Here is an 11,841-nt window from a genome sequence, read left to right as displayed (position 1 = left end):
TCCAGAAGCTTCATAAACAGTTGCCCAATTTAAAGTGTTATCACTATAAAAAAAAAAACTAAGTCAATTGCAGCATTCTCATATTGAGCATCATCATCCATTTCTCCAACCAACTACTCATTACACTCATCAATGTCATTGAGTATAATTGGATCAATTACATCTTGAAGATTATAACGTTCTATGAGTTGTTAGTTGTATTTCACATAAATCAAGTCATGTTATTTTTTGTGATCAAGCCTATTTCTCTTCTTTGAATGAATCTGCAACGTGAATTTAATTAAAAGAATATTAATTAGTTTCTTTCTAATTTCTAGAAAAAATAGTAGGCTCGAGAGATAAGAAATTACTTGCTCAAAAACACTCCAATTGTGTTCACATCTGGATACACTACATGTCAAGCTTAAAATTTTGATAGCTAGTTGTTGCAAATGTAGAGTTGAATGTCCATACATTCTCTACTATTGAGCTATAAAATGAAAGATAAATTATAACTCTAAAGATGAATTATAACCTTGAAATTAAAATGTTGAAGATTTTGATGAATTCCGAGGAGCGGTTCTTTTTCTTTGTGATTTTGCAAAGTCGAACTCAAAGAGACTACCATCACTTTTATAAATTGATAATTCAAGTAGTATACTTTGTTGCATATTCTGACTTGGCACCAACCTCTTGATACAATCATACAACCCATTTGTAAATTTCAAATCAAATTCTATTTAAGGGTTGTCATAATAGAATTTTGGGTTTAAAATGTGACTAGCTGCATGTAATGGACGATGAAGCTGACAAGTCCATCTATTATCAATGATTGCAAACATATCTTTGTATTTACTTTCATTAGTTTTGAATGACTTCATAATAGCTTCTTTACTTTTCTTCATTGCTTCATAAATATACCTCATGACTGGTCTTCTTTCCCTATCAACCAAATGTAACACCCAGACAAAAGGAGTCATGATTTTCAAAGTATATACCAAATTATTCCAAAATACAGGATATAATAGAATTTTTGTTACTTGTTTCCCTTTAACTTCCTTTGGCAACTTGTTTTTACACCACTCCTCAGAAGTAAACATCTTTCTAAGATTTGCTTTTTCTTGGTGAAGCCTTTCTAATGATAGAAAAGAAGTTGCAAATCAAGTAACTGCATGTCTCACCAATTTTCTTTTGTTTGTAAAATTTTTCAACAAACTCAAGGTACTTGAATGACTGTAGATAAAGCCAACAACCAATATTTCCCTTTGAATTATCTTCTTTATCAAGGGAAGTTTTCCAATATCTTCAAGCATAACATCTATGCAATGAGCTGCACAAGGAGTCCAATAAAGATGTTGTCTTTTTGCTTCCAAGATCTTACCAACCAAGACATAATTACTTCCATTATCTGTTATCACTTGTACAACTTTATCTTTTCCAATCTCCTCTACAAAAACATTAAGCATCTCAAATAATTTTTCACCAGTCTTCACAAAATTAAATCCATCAATAGACCTCATAAACATAGTCCTAGCAGGAGAGTTGACCAAGTTAATTCAGCATCTTTGCTTTTGATCAATCCATGCATCTAACATGATGGAACAGTCATGTTTGCTCTATTGCTCCTTATGATCTTTCATGAAAGAGTCGGTATATTCTAGCTCTTTCTTAAGAAGTGAAACTTGAATATCATGACAACTTGGAGCTAGTAAATTTGGACCGAAAGCACTAATAGTTGTAAGCATTTCTTGAAAGCTCTTCATTTTAATGAGGTTAAAGGAAAGGTCAGCATGATACCAAAATCGAGCTATGTATTGATGGACCTTTACTTTGGCTTCTTTGTCACAAACTTCTCTTATATTTGCTTGTCTCAATTTTAGCTTTTTTCTTTTCTCAATTGTACTTTTTGGCTTTCTACAAAATAAATCCATTGGCCCTTTCTAATTACCCATGGCAATACTATATGTTTGGGTATCCTCCTCATCCTCACTTTCATCATAGCTTATACTTTCAAAGCTTCTTACATTTGGCATCTCAAAGTTATTTTGACTCTTTTTATCCTTTTGATATGCTTCAATCTCTTTTCTAACTTCTTCAGGACACTTAGGGAAAGCTTTCACGTTACCTTTCTTTCCAATCAAATGTTGTTTCACTCTAGTGATTCCAGCACTCATAACTTTTTCACAAAAATTACATACAATGTTGTTTATATCACCCTCTTTCAATGAATGAGCATATTTCCATCTCGAGTCAGATCGATTAGAAGTTCTTGATGATGAAGATTCTTGTTGAGCGGCTTGAGCCATGTTAAGAAAAGCTGAAATAAAGATATATATTTTTTTAGGAAAAATAGAGAAAAAAACAAACATGTGAAAGAGAAAAAATTGAAAGATGGAAAGGGTAAAATTAAAATAAGGAAAATAAAGAAAAAACTGCAAGAAAGGGGGAAAAACAAGAAAAAAATGGCTACCAAAAAATATGGGATTGCTAGAGATGGAGGACCAGTCGCTGGAAATGGAGGTTAAGGTTGCCAAAAAATGACGAGTACTTCGTTGGAGAAGACAAAGAGACAAACAGAGATAAGAGGGATTGGAGACGAACAGAGATGAGAGGGAAGAGAGAGATTTGAGATGAGTGCTTCGTTGGAGAAGATAGAGAGACAAACAGAGATGAGAGTGATTGGAGAAGAACAGAGATGAGAGGAATTATAGAAAAGAGAGATTTGAGATGAGGGAGTAGGGTTTTGAGGGACGAAGAAGAGGACTTACCTAAGTTTTCTGCATAGGTCACCCTTGGACCGGGTTGAGTTTGGACCCAAATCACCGAATCCGCCATTTTTGAAGGTTTTCTGCCATGGCTGCCATTATCGCCATACATGTAACAGCCGCCATGGCGCTGCCACGTAAAACGGCCATATAACGGAAGTGGTTTAATGGGGGGCTTCAAAACTGCCATGGCGATCAGCCATAGCACCGCCATTTTTTCCATTCAACAACACTAGATTTGAGTAAGGGAAGATGGATAAGGTAGCTATTGGAACAACAGTCTCCAAGAGTCATTAATAACTACTCTAAGCCACAAGTATCTAGACAATTTGCAAATTGTTGGATAAGGCTCAAATTAGTTGGTCTACCCCCAAATTTCTCTTTTTCAAATAAGATAGAATTAAAATCACCAACTATAATCCAAGGTTTACTCACAGTGGCATTCAATTAGAAGCTTCTAACATTCAGCTTTTAGCCCTTCCTGAAGGCTAACATATATTGAAGATAGGACCCACTCTCTATTACCCATACAAATACTAAGATGAATTATGTATTTATTTTTAATAAAAGAACTGACTTTAACTTTCTCAGAGTTCCAACAACACCAAATATCCCTAAAGAACCCAATGACATCCATCTTAACGGAACTATCTAGATTGAATTTCCTGATCATCCTATCAGCTTTCTCCTTACTGATTCTAGGTTCAACAAGGGCGATGAAGTCAAGCTTATAAATCTTGATTAGTTCATTAACCAATCTATGAAAAGTCTTATTCACTGCACCCTTGCAGTTTCAAAAGAAGCAGTTCATAAACGTTATTGATAAAAAATTGATGCATCTTCATGATGATGAGTCATGCCTATGTTGTCTCCCACAGGAAAGACAATTTCAAGAGTACTCGAGGAAACTAAATGGTGTTTATCTAACTCCATGGAAGGGACTAGGTCAAGGGGCCTATCAATAGGGCTATGGTCCGGAATACCTTGATTTAGCCAGAAGAGATCATAGTTCATACCTAAGAGGTCTTGGATAGAGTGTCCTACTTTTGCCTTATTCTGAATAGCTTTTTCAAAATTGTTCATTAGGAAAAATATTTCTTTACTATCCTGAATTCAGGCCTCTTATGATTGTCAATTTCTTGTAGGACTGGTAACAGCTTCAGAACTTTGGTGGAGACCACTCCCATCGAATATTCATCTTACTATTTTTAGAGTTGCTTCTGTTATTCCTTTTCACAGGGTCACTGGTTTTTTTGGGGCTGCTAGAGACCTTAGGGGTTAATCTATGATTCATAGGGCCCTTGGGGTAACGACCTTAAGGTGTGGGGAGTCTTTCTGAACTATGTTTTCAAATTCAAGATTAGTACTCAGATCTTGAGCTGAGTTATCAAGAACATCAAATCTTGATCCTAGTAGTACATCTTTCTTTTTACTCATACTCAAAAAGTTGCCAGCCAAAGGTTAGAAACTAGATTTCTTCCTAAGGGGTTTCTTTTGCTAGCATCCAAGGCCCAAATTGTTCCTTATCTTGGGTGGGCTTATTATTATCATCAGACATTACCAACTCCTTACCCTGTACATGGTTATTACTTATACTTCCTCCCTGTATTTCTGTAACAATATTGGGATTATCCTTAGGATTCTAAACTAAAGGATTATGAACAATAAAATCAACATATTTCTCCTGTCTATGCCCATACCTTGCACAATTAAAGCACATAAGATGAAGTCCCTCATACTCAACCCTAAACTCATGACCTAAGATTTTAAAAGCTGGAACCAGTTGTTTCTTGAGGTCTATTTCAATGAAAACTATAGCAAACTTGCTGAAATTAGTTGTTTCTTGAGGTCTATTTCAATGCAAATTCTAGCAAACTTGCCCTTAAATAACAGAGGTGTGGGGATCAACTTTCAACATCGATCCCAGGCAGAAACCAATTTGCCACAAGAATTTATTATTGTAGAGTTCTAAAAGAAAATTAGGAATCCTCACCCAAATAACAATCTTTCTAAGGTTATATTCCATGCCTAAAAAGAGGTTGCCACTTCTGAACTAGCAAATAATGATCTAGAATTAGCTATGGCCCTTCAAAAAGAGCATATCTATAATCCCTTATACTTTTAAACTTAACAAGGACGAAGTCATTGCTTAAGTCTAGGATGTTTAGTGAGCCATTTTCTCCCCAAATAGCACCTAGTTTCTGGTTCAAGAAATTAAAACTAAAAGTTTAACTATGAGCATAAACTTCCAAGAGGAACATCATTCTTCATAATCATCTATGGGAATCTTTAGAATAGGACACATGTTTTGGATTTTATCAGAAATTTCATCACAATCATCAATTTCAGGAACAATTTTTAAATCATCCTAAACAGTTTTAACAAAATCCTTATCATTTAAAACAAGATCCATCTTATTAGACTTTAAGACTTTGTCTTTATATGAACAAAACCTAGAAAGATTTGGTTCAAAACACACCTATGTCACTGATGGCTCAACAGGCTTCATCTCCTCTTACGGGTTAATGATCTATACCTCCATTGGAGTTTCTTCACCCGTTTTGACTTTCTTAGTGCTTCGATCTAACAAGTTGTTCTCCTCTTTGGATCTCTTCTCAAGCTAGAGTCACTCCATGCCTTCTGCCTCCATTGGAGCCGTGAGTACGAAGTCTGAATTTTAACCTTACTGCTTTGAAAAAACTTTCCTTGCACACTAATCAGGTTACCATCGCTCTCGAAAGTTAGGGTAAGAAACCCTAGCAGCACCTCCAAACCCTCTTTTCTTGAAAGGAAAAAATGAAATCTTAGAGCTCAAGAAAACCTAATGTTTTACGTGATTGGCCATACACAAGTCACTTAATCTCGACGATCCTCAGGTGTTTATTTGGTGCATTATTTTTGTAATTTAATACATTTAATATTATATTTAGTGAGATTTTGATACAAAGTTAGATGACGGGGATATAAAAATTCCTTACGCTTACAATATTATAAATTTAACTCTCATACTTAAAGATTAAGATAAAAAAAAAATTAATGTTGAGAAGTTTTAAATAACTAAAAATTGCTATTTCGAGTTATGTTTAAATCAGTTATTTTAATTTTATTAAATTTGTCTTTTTTTGTTTTCAAATTTCGAACCCTCATTTTTTTACTTCTTTTAGTTCGATTCATATTTGGACTTGTATTTAATCCATTGCTGTTCGGACTTATACTGTGTTACTTTTTCTAATTTTTTTTGGGTCAAAATTTCTATTTTCTCTGACCGTATAAAGAATTAAGAAAAATCACACTGTTCATTTTCTGGTTATGGCCCGGTCAATTTTGTTTTCCCTGTACTTTCCTTTTTCGGTGGTTCAACGGAAAACCGCCAATGGACTCAGGCTTGGCCCAACTTACATGTAGGCCTAAAGAAAATTTCAAAATAAACTTTTTTATTTATATTTTGTTGACCCAAAAAATAAAATTTTTAAAATTAATTAAATGACATGCTAATATTATAATTATTTTACTTGAAATTTATATTTTAGAAAATTTTAAGAAATAAAATTTTATATTAAATTATTAAGACAATATTTCCGTTGAGTAATATTTTAGTAATTTTAGGCTTATACAATTTATTCATGCTAAAATAACGTACATTATTTATATTATTTCGTAAGTATTATATTTTTAACAGGTAATTAACATTAATGAAAATTTATAAGTTGGTGGCCTTTTTATTTTAACATTTATAAATTTTAATAATAGTATATATTTTAATTAAGATTAATAGAAATTTAAATAATAAGATAAATAAAGTAGTTATTAATACAGACAAAAGTATGTCACAATAAAACGATGAATTTTAAAAAAAAAATAAAAAATATTTATTTTTTATATTGTTTTTATGTTAATTAATATCTCTGGTCTAAATCAAAAAAATCACCTTACCCTTTCTTGGTATTAATGTATTTACTCTTTTTTATTTTTTTACTTTATTACTAATTTATTATGAAAAGTGTATTTAATGCATGTAAAAAACTTAATTTGTTAATTAATTACAATATATGATATGTATAACTTTTAAATTATTTATTATAAAGGTTATTCATTCTTGCTAATAAATTCATCAATGATTAAATGACAGCTATTTATACTTTCTAATTAAATTATTACAAATAAACAATAAAAGAAGACTAAAATTGAGTATATGCACGAAACCAAATTTTTTTTTTCACCGATTTCTTCGTTTGAAAGATAACTCATTTGATTTGACTTCTGGATGCATACTCAGAATTCTCCCTATGTACTGTTGTCGGGTTATGCTGTTTAGGGAGTGACAGGGTAAAGTACGTACAGAGATATTTTGAAACTTAGGTAAGGCTTTGAGAGAAATCTGTAAAGGTTCAAATTTGTGTGTTTCTCTGGTAGTAAGGGTTGTCCTAATATTTATTTTAGTTGGGGGCTTTAGTAAATTATTTGTTGCCATCTTTCTTGGAATAAAATATAGTGTTCAAGTTCTCAATTTCCGCTTAACATGTAATCAGGGACTAGATCCATGAAGCAATTTTAAGATTTTCATAATTGCCTTATAACTGTGGAGTGGATCAGGTATGAGTCTGAAATGCTTGTACCGTGGCTTAACACTTAACCTTGGGGGAAAATGTCAATGTTGTTTCTTTAAGTTAGCCATAAGTTTTAATGGTTACTTAGGCTCCATCATCCTTTACAATATATGACGATTTATTATGAAATAAAAATTAAACTGTTAGTATATATAAATAAAGTTATTATTAATAGATAATACATTGTACTAACATTTGATATATCGTATTGTTAATGCATCGTATTATTAGAATGGTTGGTTAAGGCTATGGGTTTCATCCAAGGATCTCAATCATTGCGAAGCACTCTCACACCCTAACATTTATGATCGTTCTTGATAGCTCGACAATCCTGTACTATTTCTTGATATCTCAATTTGGGCATGATCTTGAATACGTCCATAGATACTTGGTTTGATGAGGTGTGTTAAAGTTCTGTAGAAATTGTTTTGCCTCCTTGCTCTGATTCCTCCACATCATGGAAGGGTTGGTATTGGGTGGTAAGGTTCTCTTGTGAAGAAGTCCTTCACACCATTTATTATCTTCACATTGTTAATTGCACGTTACCATCTCATTGTACCTGATGGTGGTAAGAATTAATGGGTGTCTAAGTTTCCCAGGGAAGACATCAGTGACTTGATCCAACTTCTAAACGAATTTCTGAAAGGTCTCCCTTTGAGTTACCGAAGGCTGCTATAGCGGTATTGTGAGGGAAAGCACGAAGGATCAAAATTGTGTGCAACTCTAGTAATCTGGTTTGTCTTTACACACACACACAAACACAAAACATTAGTTACCTTGAATAAGAGATTCATTTTTTTTTATATATTTATTTGTTGGTAAGATTTTTATATTAAGTAAAGTGTTTCAAGGACAAGTTGTTTGATACTTGATAAATTAAGAGAAGGATGATTGGACTTCATTGAAATTGATAATAATTAAATTAAGTTCGTTAAATTCTTATCATAAAGTTCTCTAAGTAATAACACTTGGATATTTTTTTCTAATAATAAACAACCTCTATCAAACGAGTATAGCAGAATTTTAAATAAGCACCTACTAATCATTATTTTTTTTAGAACGTAAGGTAGGAGAGATTCCCAAAGTTTCAAAATCTTAGTTTGCCCGAGCAATATGAGACCCTTGGAACGACAAAAAAAACGTGTATTTTTCCATTGCTTTAAAACTGAGTACGTATACACATAATATGAATATCTATTACACAAATAAATTGATAGCCCTAAATATACGATAACAAGTATACAAATAATAATCATAACCGTATCATGAAACACATTATTGGCTACTAATATTGTCTACTCATCAAAGTTCAAACATTATGATAACCATGGTAAACCTGCCGGAATAATTATAATGATCCACTTCGATTCATAACATTGGAGTTCAATTAGCTACCCAAGACGGAAGAAATCAGAATATCGCTCACCAACATTATTATCCAATGGCACACCAAGAGAACACTGAACAGGTGATCTTCTCGCTGATCTATTCCAACCGTTATTGACGAGACGACCAGGTTGCGTCAAAGGGAATCCACATTGTTCCTCGTTACCAAACCTCTCATAATGCACATGCCCCCTTCCAAGTCCACTTCCCACGCTTCTCGTCCTATAACTCCACGTGCCACTCCTCATTCTCGTAAAACACACGCAACTATTCGCACGCTTCAGCGTCGAGTTCACCATCTGGCTTCGAACCTCATCCGGTAACCTCAGAGTAAACCTTTCAAGATTCTCCCCAGGAAGCACCAATTGACCCATCGAGTTTGACCGTGGAAACAAGAGGGAAGATAAGAACCCGGTTGATCTCGACCGTGATGGACGACACTGATTCATTGCGCGAATCCTACGAAGGAAGTCCACGTCATTGTCATTGTCTCTCTTATGGTCCTCAACAAGAGTCTCATGTTCATGCTCGTGATCGTGCATGGACAACGTCGGAGGCGCGATCATGTTTATGTTTATGTTGACGTCGTTGTCTTCGGGTGTTGGAACGAGGTTGGCACGACAAACCGGGCAAGTGGAGTGGGAGGCTAACCAAGCATCGATGCAAACGACGTGGTACACGTGGCAGCATTTGGGGAGCATGCGGAGGGTTTCATCGTCTTGGAACTCGTTCAAGCAAACGGCGCACGCTAACGTGTCTTTTCCGGTTTTGAGACCCTTCACATCTGAGTAGAGGAACGTTGGGAAAGTGTCGATGATTTCTTGGTTAAGACCGTTGGGTTCCGTCCGCGACCGGTTACCGCTTCCGCCGGTAGGAAGAGTGAGGTCGAGTCTGGCTTGTGTTTGGGCCTGCCGGTCAGTGCATTTACGAGAGAAGAGAGAAAGAAGCCCTGAGATGAGGAACATGACGGCAACAATGGCCATGATGGTTGCTGCGGATTTGTTACTGTCGGGGTCCACTGTTGGTGTCACCGGTTGAGCTGTTACCGAAGGTGAGATTTGAATGAGAAGAAGGTTTAATAAAGCAAGCCATGTATGGACTTGGTCGAACCTGTGGAGCCTTAGAGGACTCTCCTTTTGCATGCTTATTTGATTGATCATAATATATGTTTGCATGCATGTGAAGTTTTTTATTCCTTGAAGCTAAAAGATGAATGCTGTAGCAGTAGTTAACATTGAAGCACTCGCTTGATTCACATTGGAAGCAAAGGGACCTGAGTTGTGTGCTTGCGTGATACTACACCTGATTCTATGTGCCTTTGTTAAGTAATTATTAATCGCTTGGAGCAATCATCAAAGAAAGAAAGAAGGTCCGTGTGTAATTGAGAGTGTGGTTGTTATAATTGTATTTGTGTGCTCTGTTCTGTTAACACCGTTTTAAGCATTCAAGAGGCCAGTTGCAAATAAGATATAAAATAAAATAAATAGGATAAAAGTAAAATCTTTTTGAACTTCTTCATTCTCTAAAAATCTTAGTTGGTATGAATGTTTGGTTTACGTCTTTACGGAACGTAGTAAAACGGGGTCATCAACTTTTTTATGTAAATGACTTCCAATTTCTCTACCATCGCGTGTGTTGTAATGCAGAAACATCAAAAGATAGATTTAAATTCGTCAAATTTCGTGAGATATCTGACTAAATAGCAAGTCTTCTATATATATATTTATAATATTTTATTTTGTCTATTTTTTACACAAAAATTTCTATAAGATAAAATTTACACTAAAAAATGATGAATCAATTAAATAAACGTATATCATACTCTGATAGTTAAACAAATACTAAAAATAAGATTTTTTTTTTTAAAAGTTATCATATTTTGTAGTAAAAGCAGAAGGTTTTGCTAAAGAAGCTATTTATTATACATTTATAATTTAAATATAATAAATATTCTTTTAAAATAAATATTTACCAGTTTTAGTTATTTTTCTTGTGTGTTCAATGGGTGGTTTTTTTAGAAATCGTGGGCCTTTGCTAAACAAATACTGGCAACCAAGTAACATTCATTTGAAATTTAGAACTTTGTATTGTTTTTTTAAAAGGTTAATTTCTCATGAGTTTGGGAAGGCAAGAAGATTTGGCCCCTCCATGTTGTGCATGGCCAAAAGATAACCGTGTTGCTTGTTTGTGTGGTGAAGTGTTAATGACACAAAGCTAAGCCCAAAGGCAAGCATAGGAAACGTCAACATCAAATTTATATATTTGGATAGCAGACAACAAAATTTTTTCATTAAAAGTACTATCTTTTAGTTTTCAGAAACAAATTTATTTATGAGAAAAATGTTATTTGTATAATAATTTTGTACATATTTTTTTATAAATTAAAGAACGATAGAAAGAAAAGGGAGAAATGAAATGATAAGATTGGCACTATGATGGGGAGAGACAGTGAATACAATGACTTTATTTTTCGAATATAAAAAAAAATATTAACGTAAATTTTGTCTGTCTTGGTAAAATATTATATGGTTAACTATATTTTATTATTTTTAATATTTATATTTTAACGAAATGTAATTAGTAGTTGTGAAAAAAAAATCGAGTGTCTTATAAATTAAGTACGTTTTATCTCGTTTATTGATTTGAATGTACAAAAAATTTATCAATGGTACAAAAAATTAACTCATGACAACTCTTTAACTAATCACCTTATCATCAAAATTTTAAATGCTGAATTTAAAATTATGAAGATTTAAAAAAGGTAAATAAATACTCAAACTAAAATTTTGTAAAAATATATATAAGCTGATATCTCATATGCTTATAATTAAGAATTATATCTAAAAAATTAAAGGAATTCAATTATGTATAAATAGTGACAAACTTTCATAATTGCTAATTGATTAGGCTTGTACCGTGTATTTGGTCGAGGGGTTATTAGCTTTTGCACTTTTAGGTCAAGCCATCAAGAAATTATATGATGCCCTCAAATTATTCTATGTTTATATCTTGATTAATTTTTATACGACTAAGTTATAATAATTATTTTTTCATGAATTAAAAAGTTTCGCGACATATCACAAACATGTGATCAAATTACCTAA

General features: G+C 33.3%; 1 protein-coding gene across 1 annotated transcript; it reads right to left on the bottom strand.

Annotated features, from left to right (window-relative positions):
* Positions 1–8,742: 8,742 nt before the first annotated feature.
* Positions 8,743–9,897, bottom strand: LOC113874375 (RING-H2 finger protein ATL34-like). Its single transcript, XM_027512598.1, has one exon. It carries the CDS (start codon positions 9,895–9,897, stop codon positions 8,743–8,745), a length of 1,155 nt encoding a protein of 384 aa, XP_027368399.1.
* Positions 9,898–11,841: the final 1,944 nt, after the last annotated feature.

The sequence above is a fragment of the Abrus precatorius genome, unplaced genomic scaffold (assembly GCF_003935025.1).
Source record: "Abrus precatorius isolate BTA unplaced genomic scaffold, Abrus_2018 Scaffold8, whole genome shotgun sequence".
In the NCBI taxonomy this organism is placed as follows: domain Eukaryota; kingdom Viridiplantae; phylum Streptophyta; class Magnoliopsida; order Fabales; family Fabaceae; genus Abrus; species Abrus precatorius.
This window is presented reverse-complemented; position numbering and strand designations above follow the sequence as displayed.

What these genes read in the sequence shown, in the direction of transcription:
- LOC113874375 (XM_027512598.1), bottom strand. Translation starts at nt 9,897, where the DNA reads ATGATCAATCAAATAAGCATGCAAAAGGAGAGTCCTCTAAGGCTCCAC.